Source organism: Mytilus trossulus, chromosome 1, assembly GCF_036588685.1.
Source record: "Mytilus trossulus isolate FHL-02 chromosome 1, PNRI_Mtr1.1.1.hap1, whole genome shotgun sequence".
NCBI classification, from domain to species: domain Eukaryota; kingdom Metazoa; phylum Mollusca; class Bivalvia; order Mytilida; family Mytilidae; genus Mytilus; species Mytilus trossulus.
In genome coordinates this window covers 105709764-105730139 of record NC_086373.1, presented here as the reverse complement: position 1 = coordinate 105730139, position 20376 = coordinate 105709764, and the positions used below count along the sequence as shown (strand labels likewise).

Here is a 20376-nt window from a genome sequence, read left to right as displayed (position 1 = left end):
GTATCTTTACTGTCAAAAAGGACGGGAATTACCACAAAATAAAATATAATAATGGATCCCTCAAGAAGGTGCAAAAATCATTCATTCAGCGACATACTAAGGATAACATATATATATAGTGTAAGGTATGCAGTGTCCATTCATTATCGAACTTAGAATTCTTATGATGCAATCAAAAGCTATTTATATTTTATTCTTGGGTTCATACATCTGTATTTCAGACAATTTCATCCTTTTTTTCATCTATTTCCCATCTGTGCTACTACTGTTTCTCCAATCCTTGCAACATCGCCGTTGTTTTGTTTAAAAGACTATTTTTCGGCACACACCATGCACCTTTGGGTGTTTATGTGGGGTTTTCAATCGCGCCGACAGGCAGTTAAATGGAAAAAAAATAGCCAGTTTGTCACTTCTAAAAACTTAATCTCTGGTGTTTGGTTCTGCAACGGCACAAACATAACAGTAAACAATAATACAAGCAGTGACGAATTCTTGCAACAAATGACGACTTTGGTTTCTGCGATACATGATTTAATAAGACGTTCGGCGTGGAATACAATTGACAAGTTGATACTGATCTGTATAATAGTAAATTAAATCTATAATATCGAAATTATGAAAGTTTATATAACACAAAAATAACTTGAATAGACTATACAAATATTTCTTTAAATGAGTGACAAATACAATTAACAGATTATAGAAATAATTTTTTTTATGAATGAGCACATAGCTTATAATTAATAGAATAACATAAGGTTTTAGTCGAATTAAACAGATACAAGAATCATTGGAAAGATTAAGGCATATGTCGCTTATTGGAAAACAAATTGAAACATGAAATTAGATTAGCATAATCTTCCAAAGTTAATACAATACAATACAAATACAAAAGAACAATTATCTTAATAAACGAAATTTGTTACAAAATATCCGATAAGTCTCAAAATTAAGTGTTGTCCACTTCTTCACTGCAGCAACTTGCAGGAACAAAAACTTTTATCACGAAACTCATATACTTCCTCTCCTAATTTCTAAATGGGAACAACGGATATGTATGAAATAATTAAGATTCTTAATGGGACCAAAATCATGTGTTTACTTTTCTTAATCACACCTTTTTCGATAAAAAAATTAGCAAAAAATAATAAAAAAAATTTCATTAATTAACTAAAAAAAAAACTATTTTCCCTTTTATTGTATTTTTATTTGGGATCGATTTTTTTCTCTCACGGTATGATTTACATCTGTTTGCAGTTTTTCGACAAGGAAAATATTACATGTATAATTACATTCCCGATAATACCTGGCGACAATTTTGTTTTTAAAACTAGTCTGTGATCCCTTTTCGGATTTACAAGTCGCAAGGTGGCGTGAATGTGACACAGAAGGATGTATACAGTTCACGCTTCGGTGACCACTATGAAAAGCGCTATGTTTTGAATAGTAAACGATTTCGCTTGAAACACATGTGGAAGTATTGGATATTTACGATAAACAAATTTTATTCTAATGTAAAAATTTAAAGATGGCTTCACCCGAATCAGGTAAGATTTATCAGTTATTTAGTTTTTACAAATATCGTCTGCATATTTTTTTTCGGGTAGATTTTTAGCACCTGTCAAATATCTCACATACCCTAGGTACACCTGTATGATGTATCAACAGACATGTAAAATTGTCATATTTTCATTATTTCACAGAAAAACATAAATTAGATTATGAAGTATTAGGTTTGTAAGGTTCATTGAACGACAGTTTTTTTTTAGAAAAATGCTTAGAACAACCCATCCCACCCATTGAAATCCAATTATTCGGATGTTTAAACAATATTTTATTGCTGTATGTATATACCTAAAGCTGTATTAATTGCTGTTCGTATATTTTAGACAAAATGTAAAAGTGGTGTATATATGATCTGTCAATTAGTTTGTTTCCAATTGAGTTAACTGGTTTTTTTGTTGTTTACACCCAGCATATCTCTTTAAAAGTGAATTGACATGAATATAGTTTGATTATGCATAAAATTGAAAAGAAAATTGATTTTATAGTAGTTATCAGTAAATCTGTATGCCTGAGTGGAATTTTAAATTGGGGCGAATCTCAAACTGATAATTGTTCTGGATATTAACAACTTATCACCTCCGTGTAGAGCCTAAGGCATTTAAGACAGAACTAAACATTTTACTATTAAGGGTGATTTACATGTATAAAAATTTACCCCATACATTGTTAAAGCACCTGGGACTTAGAAAATAATGTTTTACCCCAAACAACTTCCTGTACTGATCATGTTTTTGATATATTTTTTAATAACAATACATTTTTTTTATATGTTACTTAATGATAACAATAAAATTGAAAATAATTCAAAATTTGGTAACCTAAGATATGAAGTATGAAAATACAGTTGAATAAAAAAATGTGTGCCTAACAACAATGTTTACTAGAATGGGCTAAAACTAACAGTGTCCAGCACTTGACACTGAAAGTCCTCTGAAACAGAATAACAACAATTTCTAAATTCTAGAATGTCTAAATTCTAACAGTGTCCAGCACTTTACGCTATAAGTCCTCTGAAACAGAATAACAACAATTTCTAAATTCTAATAGTGTCCAGCACTTTACGCTATAAGTTCTCTGAAACAGAATAACAACAATTTCTAAATTCTAGAATGTCTAAATTCTAACAGTGTCCAGCACGTTACGCTATAAGTCCTTTGAAACAGAATAACAACAATTTCTAAATTCTAGAATGTCTAAATTCTAACAGTGTCCAGCACTTTACGCTATAAGTCCTCTGAAACAGAATAACAACAATTTCTAAATTCTAGAATGTCTAAATTCTAACAGTGTCCAGCACTTTATGCTATAAGTCCTCTGAAACAGAATAACAACAATGTCTAAATACTAGAATGTCTAAATACTAACAGTGTCCAGCACTTTACGCTATAAGTCCTCTGAAACAGAATAACAGCAATGTCTTAATACTAATATACATATTGATGCTGAACACAGGGACATGATAACAATGGTTAAGAATTTGACATTAATACTTAAAATACTGACACTATGTGACAAAATACCTGAATACTGACAAAATATGACAATATATCTGAAATACTGACAATATTAAAATCAACAGCATATATCTTAATACTGTCAATATATGACTAAATATCTGAAAACAGACAATATTTGACAACATATCTGGATACTTACAAGGTATGCCAACATATCTGAATACTGACAATATATGACAACACATTTGAATACTAACAATATGTGACATCATATCTGAATACTGACTACATTTAACAACAATTCTGACTAAGAAACAGAATAACAACAATTTCTAAATTCTAGAATGTCTAAATTCTAACAGTGTCCAGCACTTTACGCTATAAGTCCTCTGAAACAGAATAACAACAATTTCTAAATTTTAAAATGTTTAAATTCTAATAGTGTCCAGCACTTTACGCTATAAGTCCTCTGAAACAGAATAACAACAATTTCTAAATTCTAGAATGTCTAAATTCTAACAGTGTCCAGCACATTACGCTATAAGTCCTCTGAAACAGAATAACAACAATTTCTAAATTCTAGAATGTCTAAATCCTAACAGTGTCCAGCACTTTACGCTATAAGTCCTCTGAAACAGAATAACAAAAATTTCAAAATTCTAGAATGTCTAAATTTTAACAGTGTCCAGCACTTTACGCTATAAGTCCTCTGAAACAGAATAACAACAATGTCTAAATACTAGAATGTCTAAATACTAACAGTGTCCAGCACTTGACACTGAAAGTCCTCTGAAACAGAATAACAACAATGTCTTAATACTAATATACATATTGATGCTGAACACAGGGACATGATAACAATGGTTAAGAATTTGACATTAATACTTAAAATACTGACAATATGTGACAAAATACCTGAATACTGACAAAATATGACAATATATCTGAAATACTGACAATATTAAAATCAACAGCATATATCTTAATACTGTCAATATATGACTAAATATCTGAAAACAGACAATATTTGACAACATATCTGGATACTTACAAGGTATGCCAACATATCTGAATACTGACAATATATGACAACACATTTGAATACTAACAATATGTGACATCATATCTGAATACTGACTACATTTAACAACAATTCTGACTACTGACAATATATGACAACATAACTGAATACTGACAATATATGACAACATATCTGAATACTTACAAGTATTGACAACATATCTGAAATACTGACAAAATTTTGACAACATTACTGAGTACAGACAATATTTGAAAACATTAATGAATACTGACAAGTATTGACAACATATCTGAAATACTGACAAAATTTTGACAACATTACTGAGTACAGACAATATTTGACAACATTAATGAATACTGAAAATATATGACAACATATCTGAATACTTACAAGTCATGCAAGTATTGACAACATATCTGAAATACTGACAATATTTGACAACATTACTGAGTACAGACAATATTTGACAACATTACTGAATACCGACAATAAATGACAGCATATATGAATACTGACAACATATCTGAATACTAACAATATATGACAACATATCTTAAGACCGGCAGTAAAGGAAAACATATCTGAATTCTGACAATATATGACAACATATCTGAATACTAACAATACTGACAACATATTTGAATACTGACAATAAATAAAAAACATGTCTTGATACTTGCAGTAAATGAAAACATATCTGACAACAATTCTGAATACTGGCAATAAATATAAACATATCTAAATACTGACCATATATGACAACATATCTTAATACTGACAATCTATGACATTATATCTGAATACTGACATTAAATGACAACATATCTGAATACTGCCAATGTATGACATCATATCTGAATATTGACATTATATGACACAATAACAGAATACTGACAATATATGACATCATATCTGAATATTGACATTGACAATATATGATATCATATCTGAATATTGACATTATATGACACAATAACAGAATACTGACAATATATGACATCATATTTGAATACTGACATTAAATGACAACATATATGAATACTGCCAATGTATGACATCATATCTGAATATTGACATTGACAATATATGATATCATATCTGAATATTGACATTATATGACACAATAAAAGAATACTGACAATATATGACATCATATCTGAATATTGACATTATATGACACAAGAACAGAATACTGACAATATATGACATCATATCTGAATATTGACATTATATGACACAATAACAGAATACTGACAATATATGACATCATATCTGAATATTGACATTGACAATATATGATATCATATCTGAATATTGACATTATATGACACAATAACAGAATACTGACAATATTTGACTTCCTATCTGAATATTGACATTATATGACACAATAACAGAATACTGACATTATATGACATCATTTCAAAATACGGACAATATATGACAACATATCTGAATCCTGACAATATATATATGACATCATAATTGAATGCTGACAATATACTTGTATGACAAAATATCTGAATCCTAACAATGTATGACGACATATAAAAATACTGACATATTTGTATACTGACAATAGATGACAACATATCTGAATGCTTACTACCTATTGCAATACATGTACATGTGTAAGTAAAAAAATGTATCTAAATACTGTCTGTATTTGAAAAAATATGAAAATTGACAATAAATGACAACATGTCTGAATGCTGATAGTATTTAATGACATGAATACTTACAATATAGCCACCAATTATATGCTGTCTTTATATTGTCAGTATCCATAGACAAATATGGTCACCATACATGTCTATAAAAACTGACAATATATAGACAACATATATAAATACTGATACTATATAACAAAACATGAATAAGGATGCTAAATAGCAGCACATTCATATTGACAATATATGACATCATATCAAAATAGTGATGATATATGATAACAAATCTGAAAAATTGTCCTGTCCTCAAGCAGTGGCAGATCCAGAAATTGTCACAAGTGGGAGCCCACTGACTGCCTAAGAGGGAGCTAGCTTCAGTCATGCTTCAGTGATTCATTATATAATCATATGATCAAAATTTTTTCCCAAAAAAGGGGTGGATGAGCAAGCCCCTGGCCCCTAAAATCGCCTCTGCCAAGTTCCTATGAAACTGAATATATAATATCACTATATACTTGTACAGTATTATGAAATTTGATCACTGACATTTTTTTTTATTATTTCTGAATAATTACATTGTGCAACTCATATCATCTAAATACAGACACTGTACTAAACCAGTCTCATACCTGATAACATGTTGTAATGGATATGATGTAAAAAATCTAAAATTAAATACAACATGTAGTTATTTGAAATAAGTTTTTTTAAACAATTGTATATTTTTACACTGATTGATTTTCATCATGGACATTTTCCCTTCATCCAAATTCCAAGAATAACACCTTCATGTGTATCTCTTGATTGTTTGATATAAAGGGAAATACACAGCTAGCTATCCATAGTCTTTCTGGTAATCCTTGTACTACATATATGAAGTACCTTGCTGTAGTTAAAGAGGAAGTGTCATTATACACGATTATCTATGGACATAATATTACTGAATAACCAGGAAATAGACCCTGCTATCTGTATTGATAAAAGATTAAAATATTGACAAAAGTCCTGGTTGTCCTTTATTGTCATAGATATTGATTTGGTAGTTAGCTATAATCTCTAAATAGAGTCTAGTGTCCAAGGTAGCGCTTCAAAGACAGACACTAAATGTTTAATCAGCAATCAATTACATTTGGTAGATTGAAACTCTAAATGACCTATGATGGAGTGAAGGGTTTTTATTATACTATGAATGTGTTATAGTAAACTGGTATACAACTACTGTTGCATGACATGTTAAGGAATAAGAAGGTGGAGATGGTAATAGAACAATAGACAATGACTTGTCATTTTAATTTTCAATTCCACAGGGTGTTGGTAAAAAAGTTTTAAGATCATTCTCATGTCTTACAAATTATCCTCACCCCCTGTCTAAAATAAATAAAGGGGAAAAACTAAAAGGGTTTACAAAAAATAATATGACAATTCTTCATTATTATTGGGATAATTAGTTGTTTCTGAAAAGATGCATTATAATTAACATACTATAGAAAAACTGCAAATCTACATGGCTAGAGTGAATAGAATGTAAACAAGTTATATTTTTGGAACGCTATGGTCAAGAAGGTTAGTTGTAATAAACTGCAGAACTTGTACAAACTACAAAATGGTAAGACAATAATGTTTTCTAAACATGAACTCATATCAGTTTCTTAATATTCAAGCAGAGCCATTTATAAAACCTGAGTTCTAAAAAAATATTCAAGTTTCAAAATTATAACCAAATGCAGATGCAGATACAGGATTTTAGATAAGGGAGGGACCCAGGGTACCAAACTAGGCAATATTTGGAGTGGGACATTTAAAAGGTTTATGCATTAAACATATATGTAGCGCCTTAAGGGGCACCCTTGTACCCTGCCACCTATTCAAATCTGACTCTGTTATCTGTGAGTATTGATTATAAATTTCATTTTTAGACATACAAAAATAAGACAGAAAAAAATCAGATTATCATGATATAATTTATATATTAAGGTGGCTCGTGGGTACAAAAATTTTAGCAAAAAATTAAACTTTAATTTTTTCATTACAAATTCTATTTATTACACTACTAGTTGTTACTTTATGATATGGTACAAAAAAAAACCCAAAAAATTGATTTGGTTTGGCCCCAGATGACTTTAAAAATTGAAAAAGCTCCAAATTATCTCCCTTTGGTGCAATAATGCCATTTTTTGGCCTTAAATTTGAAATATCTTTTTCAACTCATCGGTGACCTATATTTTTTATTATTGTTTTCAAATAAGCTGTACATAAACTAAATAATTGTAAAATTTAAGCGATTTCTTATATTAGGTTATTTTTTTATTGCTATATTTCCTCTTTTTCTCCTATTAGTTCAACAGAAAAAAAGGACATTAACAAAAATGTATGCTTCTTCCAGAGGCAGATTTTAGCTTAAATAAACGGTGACTCCATTTTTTTATTTCATTTTTCTTTTAAGTAAATGATAAAGTTCATTTATGAAAAAATATAGCGAAATCCTATATTAGGATAAAAATTCATTTATACCCAGGAGCCCCCTTAAATATAAAAGGTGATGTGGTGTGATTGCCAATGGAGCTTTAGGTTATTGTATTATACCTGAAAGCATAACTGAAGAAAAAAGTGTTAAAATATTCCATTTTTTTATAGACTAACCTTTTTGTAATGTTATGTTATACTTGTTTGTAGAAAACTCTTACAAATATTATATACTGATTTATGTTTTTCAGAGGATGAAAAGTGGCCAGATATATCTAGTGAAAATAGGATTAAACATGAAATATTATTCTATAGTCAAGGACCAGTTGATGGCTATCTCATTGGTAAGTTAAGATCTGCGGTATTTTTGATACATACCTAGACCATCATTATCACAATTAATCTTGTGGTAAGAGTATGTTTTAGAGGTACCAAGAATCTTAACAATTTTATCTTAAGGTTCAGTAAGACTACAACTTTTATGCAAATTAAACTGTTCATGTAAGACTATTTCAAGCTTCCTGGTTACAATAGATTTGAAATCATGAAAATTGAGTCTAAAATGCTATGAGATATTACAAAGGTCATCACAGGGTTAGTCGAAGGTGAAAATTATGGGTTAAATTGTAATTGAACTGTATGGGGTGGTAACATTAATAAGGTACCCTATTATGAACATAAATGCTTGAGACATTTAAGTTATTAGAAGCTGTTATTTGGGTTGACATGACATTACAGAAGCTTTAGGGTATATCCTTGGTTAGGGATGCCTTTTTTGTTGGAAAATCAAGCACCTGCAAGAACATGAGTGTATTAACTATTTTGAGATGCCCATTAATGAGAAAAATGCTCCTAGGATTGAAGCTTTGTAAAAAAAAATATGGTACCAAATTAAATGAACTGTTTTAATGATCCTTGATCTTGTTAAAGCCAACACATATATAAATTCATGTATAAGGAATGGTACATCTCTTTTCTTTCTGTTTGAGATAACTGCTAACTAATGATAGACAATGATACCTACTGACAGGTGAAACAATTTTAATCATTCTACCTGTCTCAGGTGATATATACTGTAAGTTTCTTAATGATCAGCTAGTTAATTAGTTAATGAGCCTTAAAATACTTTCTGGTATGGTTTTATGTTCTGGTAATAGTATAGAATGACTTTAAATGTTTTACATATATTTTGTGATGACAAATATAGATATTAGTAAGAACTTACAGCTGTTGTACTGATGACATATGTGTACAGTTTGTTGACAATGTCTAATAGAAAGACACTGGAAACAGAATATATTATATACACATGTAAACTAATAAGTACATTGTATTTTTTTAATGAATTATGGAGCAAATTTTACATGTAAAAATGTACAATGTATATATGCAAGTTGATACTACATCCGTCTGTGCGTCCGTCTGTGCGTCCGACCAGGTTGAAGTTTTTGGTCAAGGTAGTTTTTGATGAAGCTGAAGTCCAATCAACTTGAAACTTAGTACACTTGTTGCTTATGATATGATCTTTCTAATTTTAAAGCCAAATTAGACTTTTTACCCCAATTTCACGGTCCTCTGAACATAGAAAATGAAAGTCGTAGTTTTAGGTTAAAGTTTTTGGTCAAGGTAGTTTTGGATGAAGCTGAAGTTCATTCAACTTGAAACTTAGTACATATGTTCCTTATAGTATAATCTTTCTTATTTTAATGCCAAATTAGATTATTACCCAATTTCATGGTGCATGGAACATGGAAAAGGATAGTGCGAGTGGGGCATGCATGTACTTTGGAATCATTCTTGTTAATAGATATACCTGCTTTGGACTAGAGAACTTTTAATATGCTCAAATTTGCAGAACTTGTCCTTTTGACTGTGATTGGTGGCTATCTAACATGACTGTTTCTTCCTTTGTTGTAGTATTAAATCAGGCTGTTTTTTTTTCTAGTTTGAATTATTTCACATTTTGTGGGTTCTCAATGCTCTATAACATGAATCACTATTTGACCCTTTTTTTTATTCAATTGTCACTGTTGAGTCTTTTTGTACACGAAACACATGTCTTTCATACAAAATTTGAATTCTGATATCCATAATGAGTTTATCTGCATTGTTTTATTTATTTGTATTGTTTATTTGTGTTACTAAGTAGCAATCTGATTGTTTGCTTTTTTTATGTTATTTTTAGAAGCAATTTGTTTGTTTGAATTTTATACTTATAGTATTTTATCTTTTTCTTTTGTCATACTGGGTCCTTTCAAATCTTCCTAAGCTGTTTGGGTTTACTCATTATTATAGTCTGTACAGTAAACTGCAATATTGTGGTAACATCTTTATTGTTGATTGTTAGTTATAGTTATCTCATTGTCTATCCAGTGACCACTTTGGCAGAGTGGTCTGAAGTATGTCATTTACTGTATCTTAGTGATGTCAATTGCCTGTTTAATTCTGCCCATAGTAGGTGGTTGTCTCCATGTTCTCCATCATCCTTCAACAATAAAATCAGGTTTCATTATGCAGTATTTCAATTTTTCTATTATTGATGAAAGGTCATGACAATTAGAAAATACAAGTGATTGGTCCACCTCTAGAATTTCAACTTTTAGATTCTGTACGTAGCTTCTGACAGTGAAAAGGATGAGTTGTATTTAAAAAACGACAAGACCTGTCCAGCACCTCAGCAGTGGCGGATCCAGAAGTTTTTATAAAGGGGGGCTAACTAACTAACCTAAAAGGGGGGGGGGGCTTCAGTCATGCTCCAATGATTTCCTATATAATCAACCAAATTTTTGCCAGAAAAGGGAGTGCCCGGGCTACCCTAGACCTTCTACTTTTCTAATTTTAATCAAACTTTATTTATTTTGTTTAATGTTTCTCAGCTTACTTAGTCCCTAAAACTGTAAATATATCCAGCTGCAATTTCTTATTGAATGGTATGGAACGCAGTGCATATTTTAAGTGTGAATGTAAAGGTTTTTTTGGTAGAATTGACATAACTTCTGTGTAATCTATTCATCAGTACAATAGATGTAATTTAAAGTACATCCCCAAATTCTGCACTATTATGTAGTTAATGGATCATGGCTCAATAGAGTATAATGTTATGTTTTTGTAAACTGAGTTAGCATACCTCATAGTTATAATAAAGCTTTATCTCAATTCATTTCATGTTTTAGATCACATTCAGTGTAATAAAAGTGTAAAGAGGTATTGAATCATTTATTCATAAGTAATAAATTTTGTTATCTTAAAAAAAAACATGAGTTGCTATGAAATTACCCATCAATAAAATTTATTTCCCTGGCCAGGTGACTGATACCAAAATGATATAAAATTGTCTAACATTGATTTTCAATACAAAAACAATGAATAAAGATAACGTACTATGTTCGATTTAACCCAGGGTTTTATTTCATTTGATGCATTTTTTTTGCTATGACATTGCAAATATAATTTTTAATCGAACTCATGGTCTGACTTATTTAATTTCATGAATTTGTCATAGATCGATATTGTTAACTTGTGCAGTTGATTTACAGAGGCTGATCCAGAAATTTTCATAAGTGGGTGACCCACTTACTACCTAAGAGGGGGCCCTCTTTGGTCATGCTTCAGTGATTCCCTATATAATCCCCCCTCCCTATAAATCCACCTCTGATTTATACCACATGGTTTGCCTTCTGATTTTAATTGAAAAATTTTCATGGGAGGTACCAGTTATCTTTGCAGGACTTTTTCAGTACCAAATTTCTAGAAATGAAGGCAAGCTTCTTTGAAAAAGAAAGTTTTACCATTAAAGTCAAGAGTACATGATACCATTTATTTAAAGACCGAAACAACACTGTGAAAGACACACTGACAGTAGGAAATGGATATCATTTAGTACAAAAGTATTGTTCTCAATTTACATTAATGCTATATATTGTAAAATTATATATCAAACATTAAGTAAACTCTTTGAGTACTGTAAGTGTTTGTATTATAATATAGAAACTATGAAATTTCACTGCAATATAACATCCATAATGCTACCATGAAAGATGATGATGCCATCTGTTGTATCTAATATTTCCAAGAATAACCTGAAATGTCAATAGAGTGAATAAACACAAATTTGTAGTTCTGTACACAATTATTATAATGTAAATATTAACCATATAAATCTTAATGCAAATAATATTATTGTGATGATTATTTGACATCAATCATCATTACATTTCAGTCTTGTTATAAGTAAGGCATAGTAAAAGTTAAGGTTCAAATGTGACATGTATCAGACATGTCAGAATGTATAAAGAAGGAGCACTCTTTGATCCCCTTTGATTGTTAGGATTTTAGTGGTATTGTGAATAGCAAGTTTGAGTTTACTGTGATATTTTTGTGTTTATCAACTGAAGTAAAAATAAAGTAAAAGGGAAATAAAATAATGAAACCATTGTTTTAATACGTTGGATTTATAAATGTCTGCAGTCCAGTAATACAAGAAACAATTAAAAGCTGTGTTTTGAAATTCCGCTGACCAGGGAGACTGTGCACAAAATGTTCAAGGATTCGCTTGAAAATAGGCATCTGCTATAAAATTAAAAAAATGACACAGACAAGTACATTTTGGGATAGGAATTTAAAAAGTATTATTGCATTTCCTGGACTATTGAATATGATATGCCAAATCAAAGTTTTTGCTTTACAATTTGACAGTGTAACCCACTGGTCACTATCAGTAGACTATCCTCCATTATACTGTACATATTATGATAGTGACCAGGAGTTTGTATATTCTGTCAACGGTCATTTTAAATAATTACAGACAAAACTTCATTTAAATGGGCCACACATTTGCTTATTTAGGCTAAGATCCTCTTATGCTACCCACTCCTTTGTAAACACTTCACCTCTCGTTAATACCTGTATATTTATTTTAATATTTGTCACTCAACTGTGACAGTACTCAAGATAAGTAATAAAGTGATGAATTATTGTTGCTTTGTGACTATTTTTCCAATGATTCAGATTTCATCAAATTATTTGATTATTGACTGTCAAATTGAAAATGATATTTGGTAGTTATAGTTTAGATGTATTACATGATAAAAGATAGATTTCCCATACCTTTATAGATTGACTGTCAGTCAGGTGTGAATGTAACCAAATGTATGAACATCAACTTTTGTAGTATCCTGTTTTTTAATAGACTTTTGTTTTGCCTTAGTACATGTAATCAAGTTATTGGAGATTAATCCCCTTTCTAGTATATTAACTTTGGGTGTTCCTTGAATTTTCAATGTTTTTAAGTACAGCGAGACCACAGTACATTTATATTTACATTTATAGGCAAATATCCTAGATGATTAAAATTTGTTCAATCAAGGTTGATGTTTATATTTCTGAATCAGTTATAGAAATATTTCCCTCAGATAAAGCCTACTGTATCTCTTAGAAATGTGCTAGTTCAAAGGCTTGCTTTTTATTTAAATATCTCTATCAACCACATTAAGCAATCTTCATGTACTTAGGTTTGAGTTATCCATGGCATGGGCAGACTTTCAACTTATATGTCATTGAGTAAGAGCAAAGAGTGGTAGGCTTGAAAGTCAGAATAATATGTCTGGTAGGGCAACATGCTTCCTTTGTGAACTAAAACTTTAGAAATATAGCTTAGCTCATTGGTCTAGTCCAAAGCATGGCTCATATATCATATCACATTAACATATTATTGTCCCAATATACATGACTACTATTTGCCACTGGACACTTTATTCTTATCCATTATGAAATGGTATATAATTTTATTGACGAAGTTTTTAAAAATGCATATGAAATAACCTTGAAATGAAACATTCTTGGTTTTAAAAATCCCAAACTTTTTAGACATTTGATAGTGAAACAGATATTAGAATCTCAGCTTAAGAGACCAAATTTATGTCAAGGTTGAGGTAAAATTATAGTTGTAAGCTACCAGGTAACAAAAACACCTGCAGACTGGTGCATAGAAGTAAAAAGTTTCAATTAATTTTAGCTGAAAGGTTCCATTATACACTGAGAGACATATTTGCTAAAACATGATAATTTGTCTAAGAAATAATAGAAGAGCCTCTGAGCAACACAGTTTAATCTATCAATTCTGAAACATAAGACTGTCTATATGTCTATGGTTTGACAGTTTTGTTAAACATTTTAGTTTTATTTGCTAAGTTATATTTCTGTTATATGATTAACGAGAATGCTGAGATCTTATTTTTCAAATATTATGATCACGGGTGCAATTAAAACACATTAAAAAACACAAAATGATGAAATGACATAATGGACACTAGAACAAGACAATCAATGATTCATAAAGATGAGCAAGTTGTAAATTACAGCATCTTGACAGTTACACAAAAATAAATATAATCCAATTATTATTCATTGATTTAAAATTTAGAAAAGAAGATGTGGTATGAATGCCAAATGAGACAACTCTCCACAATAGACCAAATGACACAGAAATTAACAACTATAGGTCACTGTACGGCCTTCAACAATGAACAAAGCCCATACTGCATAGTCAGCTATAAAAGGCCCAGAAATGTCAAATGAAACACAATTCCAACAAGAACTAATGGCCTTTGATCTATGTACAAAATAATGAATGAAAAAAATGACAACCATTGAATTTAGGGTTACTGACTCTGGACAGGCACATACATCTGGTGGGGTTGAATCAGTTTTAAGGTGCCAAGCATCCCCTAACCTGGGACTGGTGTAACAGTACAACATATAAGGAAGCTATGAAAAACAGTTAAAAGAGTCTTAACCTCATCAGATGGATACATAGAAACACATCTAACAAAAACACAAAGTGGATGTGCCCCTGTACTTGTATATCCCAACGACAAAAAAAGTCACTAAGGTAACAGATCTGGGCCCAGTTACTGACAGTTAGTTCTAAGCCAATAACAGCTAATAAAAAAATCATGCATCTAAGACTAAGTCCACTAGTCCCACATGTAAATTTTTGTAATTTTAAAATCTGCCATGTTTTTTTATAGGTGAAGAAGCCAGAGATTTATTCCTTCACTCCAGATTACCAATCACAGTACTTAGTAAAATTTGGTAAGTTATCAGAGATTTATTCCTTCATTCAAGACTACTGATCACTGTACATTGTAAAATTTGGTAGGTTATTATAAAACAAAAGGTATAATGAACAACATTGAAGACAGTTTGTTAGTTGGAAATCTGACTGTCATTTCCTGATCAAAATAAAATATTCATTTGTGTTTTAACTTAATATTGTTTGTCACGTTCTATTGAAGTTTTTTACTTTAAAAAAATAAAAAAATGAAATATAATCTTTTCTTGTGCATTTACATAAATTTTTATAAGAGCATTTAAATTTTTGAGTCTACTTTGAGATTTACTTTGTACTTTTTTGTAACATGTTTATTTAAAAACAAGGAAATACAACATTCTCAACATCATTCATAGTTTATGTCAGGTCTACATAATAATTATATAAGTCAAAATCTTTTTGGCTAATTATTTGATAGTAACCGCAAGTATGTATAATTTTACGTGACATAATTACGAATTTGACCTGGGGTCCCAGTATGATAAATTAGTATTTATTTTGCCTTTGTGGCATGTAAATGTTACTATATTATAAAAACAAGTATAACAGTAGGAACAAAGAAGTTAAAACAATATTTCCATTCAAAAAAATTATAATTGATCACATTAAAAATTGTTCAGAAAGAGGGAATCCATTACGGCGTTTTTTTTGTTTGTTTTTTTTTACGATTCTAAATGAACATTTTGGAGTCTTTTTAATAAGAAAAATGAACTGAAACATTATATGAAGAAACTTTCCAGTTCTTTCAGACAAAGACAAAATCTCTGTTAATCATGTTTTCATTACTTTCAAATCCATCACATATCTGCTCAAAACTTAAGGTTGTAATCTTCTTTAAAGACAGAATTATTATTTTATAGCTATCACTTTTAAAGCTGTGTTTAGGTACAAGTGGTTTTGATCCTTTAATTAATTATTTTTATTTTTGAATGAAATGGTTTTCTCTAAAATAAAAATGTACTGAATTAAAAGTTAAGCAAGGATTAAAAATATGATTCCAGTTCTTTAAAGTTGCTATCAGTATAATTGAATGGATAACAACAAGTCATAAATGGGGCTGAAATTATTCAAATTCTTTACAAATGCAATCTGTATGAATGTAGGAAATATGAATTTTTCGGCTTTGTTATAAAAATACTTAAAAAGGAAAAGATATCAAGATAGCCATCAAAAATTATAAATTGAAGACCAACTATTCTCTACCTAAAGAGTTAAATAAATAGACAACTAGTGTTCCACAAGAAAACTTTAGAAAAAATTGAAGCAACACAAACCCTAATTTAAATAAGGAACAATTTTGTGTGCTGTTGAATTCTAAGCATTTCTATTCAACCACTGACACCCATCTTGTTGCTCACTATGTAAAAATATGTGGAACATTTTAATATAAGGAAATATCACCCCTGTAGCTCAATATATAATTGGTTCTGGTATGCATATTGAATTTTTTTATTTAAAGATAATGAAAAATTCCTAGGAAACCATTTGAAACTAAGTAAAATTCCACATGTCCAGTAGTTCAGCACATGGTTTCGGCATGGAAAACAAATCAGCTACATAAGGCAATGTAGATTTTTTGACTTCTGAATGTGTAACTAGCCTAGCTGCTTAAAAAATCTAGATCTAGCTACACATTTAGTAGTCAAAAGTCTACGAAGCCCTATGTAGCTGCTACGAAATTGAGAGCAAATTTGGTACCCTAAAACTAGTACCATTGAAGGTAATGTAAGTACAATGATTCCATAATTTCTGATATAATGATGTCCTTTAAAGGGTTACTGAAATCTGTGAATTTGGTTTAAAACCTGATCTTAACACTTCAAAATAAAAATTCTATAAATATCAACATTTACATTTCATATTCATTAGGTTTAACATGGACATTTTAAGCTGAAAGATAAAATTCTTCCTTTCTGGATAATGGTCCTGATAGGGCACCAAACTTCAAAGACTTTAGACTTCCATATAAAATATTAACATAATGAGTTTTCACAAGGGATAATGGTCATTCTAGTGGCTGCCCTGATAAGGGCATAGGGTGGACGCACGTCATTTATGTACATTACCCTTAGCTTTCTAAACACTTTCTGATAAGAATAGCTGTTCATAACTTGTAAATATTTAAATGGAAAATAAAACAATGAACTTGAAAGGGTCTGAGTCTAGATAATCTGAGATAATCATCCACAACTTTTGTATTGTAATAATTGACTTCTGAACAGCATGTTTAGGTCTTTAATTTCTACATTAAAAGGTGTGATCAATACAGTACAACTTTTATAAATCTCCGCTGTAAGAATTTGCGACAGGTTTAATCGATTAATAGCATGCTTCCCTTTTAAGGGGCCATCTCAAAGTTGGTTTAAGTTTAAAAGTTATCATAACTTAGCGTAAAACTTCCAACTGGAAAGATCAGCTTAAAAAACAAACATCTAAACTATAAGCAGATTGTGTTAATATCTACAAGTCTTTAAAAGTATTTACTATAAACCCAAATCGAAAGTCAGCATTTAGGTTATAACACGTAACAAAAAGTCCTTGCAACTACTTATACAACTAACTATATACTGTATCTATAAATAAAGCCATAAACTTTCCTTTCCCTTCTAATATCAGGCCCGTAGCCAGGAATTTCCAAGGGGGGGGGTTCGTTGGACTTACAAACTCGAATTTAACAGTCACAATTCGAACAGAACATTGACATTGACCAGTGGCAGATCCAGGGGGGGGGGGAGGGTTCTGGGGGTTGGAACCCCCCCCCCCCCCCCCCCCCCCCCCCTTTTTTTTGGGCCGATCAATGCATTTGAAATAATGATCACAAAAATGAAAAAAAAACATTCTACACGAATTAACAGACTTTGGCTTAATCCCTTTTGTTTACTGTATATATTATAAACCAAATGCATTGTTTTATTTTTTTCTGTTAATTTTGAATTTCTTAAAGTTAAAAACTTAATATATCTTTTCCTAATTAGAAGCATTCAAATGTTTATACAGCTATGTAATTGAAATTTTATTGTGAGTTACACCATTGAAATTTAGAAATGTTAGTGTCACTGTTTGTAATTAATGGTGTAATTATGAGATAAAATATCTTTAATATGAACCTTGATTCTTATTAATTCATTGTTTTAACTGCTAAATAAATAATTATCAAAGGTACCAGGATTATAATTTAGTATGCCAGAATATGAAAGGGAAATAAAAGATCATAAATATGAATATATAAACTCTGCAATGATATGGAATATACACATTAGACATGTACAATGAGACTAAATGCATGATTTCATTTAAAACAAAAGGGCAAGGTATTATGAAGCGATTATAACCGATAGTCGGTTGGTTGCTGTCATCCCATTGTAATAGATAATCGGTTGGTACTTTCAACCGATTATCCAACACTACTATTTACAGTTTTATAATATTTGGGTCACATAATCTCCTTGCAAAATGAAACAAATTGCCATTTAAAAAAAAAAAAGGGTCCATGAACTCATTTTCATGATAAAAAACAGTAAAAAAATGCATCTTTTCCCGATATGTCATAGTTTGACGTTGCGAAAATAACATTTTACGTTAGCAATGTCAATACCTCCCCTGTAACTGTATTGTATGCCCTTAATACAAGCTTCTGATATTGTGTAGCATTTTAATTTGAGTAAAGCAATGCAAATAGTGTAAACACTAATCGAAATAGGCTAAACTCATCTGATTAACACCTAACATTGCTATTAATGGAAGAAATAAAAAAGACCAGAAGCACTGACCTATTAGAACTAGCAGTTATAGAATAAAGTTGAAACAGGAAACAGTGAATGTGTTGAAGAGATAACAACCCCACCAAAGAGGGTCTTCAATACAGAAGAAAAAAATCCAGCTCCCAGAGGCAGGCTTCAGAGCTGGCTCTATAAAACTTGTTCTGATTTAAAGGGAACATCAAATTTTAGAGATTTATAAACAATAATACCATAAGAAAACTTTGATATATTATAAATTGATAAAGTTTCTTTTCCAGTTGAATGTTCAAAATTTTTGTTTGCATAGGAGAAATTTATATAGTCTTTTAGTAATTGTGGTAGCAAAATGACCTTATATGAATATATTGAAGTAACTCATATATTCTGTTTATTTAAATCAAAACTTAATACCAAAACATTGAAAGAGCCAACAAACTTAGAAATAAATGAAATGATTAATATAACAATATTTACACAAGGACAAAAGAATCATCATAACTATAAAGAATACTTTTGGATTGACTGAACCCAACCTTACAGATAGGGTCATTGGAACATCAACCTTAATTATTGTTTGTGTTATGAATCAAGTATAGATATGCCTTGTTTTGGAAACAGAAATATCCACTTTCACTGGATAGGATTTGTCCAAAGTGTATTGGGCAGTTATTGTTCAGGATAATACAAAGCCAAGATATCATTAAATTACAGTAAGATTTTAAATTTTGACGATCTTAATATTTTATTTCAACTGATTTAGGTTCAGCTTTGTAGTTCAATTCAATAAATGTATTCTTGTGATTCTAAAAAAACAGATTGACTATTTCAAGAATAGTTACATCAAAATACAGCAAAAAAATAAAAGGGGGGAGTGTAGTGTGAAAGTTAACAAATTGAAATTGCATGTAAAATAATGGTATATAATTTTAGGCTGAGTTCACAACAGGCAGACTACTTCAGAAGTTCCTTTAATTTGACTCATTAGACTTTATTGATCAGAGTAGTATAGTGAAATATTGTCAATGTCCAGTCTTAGTATTAGAAGTCAAATATGTTCAGCAAAATATAATGCCTTTTCAAAATATTTATTAGTAGATGTTTAAATGGGAACAATTAAAGATTAAAAAGTTGGCGACTAGGAAGACTTGTTAGTTCGTTATGGATTTCATTTTAAAAGTTTTCACTTTATTCATAATTCATAATGTAAACAAGGTGACCCATTCCAATCAATCATTTATCAAGGTCCTACAAATATATATTGGTCCTGAGGCCTACATAATCAATGAGGTCTATGCTGGTGGTTAACAGAAATAAATTAATAAATTTA

At 30.3% G+C, this 20376-nt stretch overlaps 1 protein-coding gene across 3 annotated transcripts in view; it reads left to right on the top strand.

Moving 5' to 3' along the window:
- The first annotated feature begins 1329 nt into the window (after positions 1-1329).
- LOC134695672 (uncharacterized) overlaps positions 1330-20376 on the top strand; it is an 86795-nt gene continuing 67748 nt past the window's right edge. For all 3 annotated transcript variants that reach the window (XM_063557038.1, XM_063557030.1, XM_063557022.1), the window contains exons 1-3: positions 1330-1547; positions 8450-8542; positions 15227-15290. In XM_063557038.1, the coding sequence (XP_063413108.1) occupies positions 1529-1547; positions 8450-8542; positions 15227-15290 (176 nt within the window). In that variant the 5' untranslated portion in view covers positions 1330-1528. The remainder of the gene's footprint in view (positions 1548-8449; positions 8543-15226; positions 15291-20376) is intronic.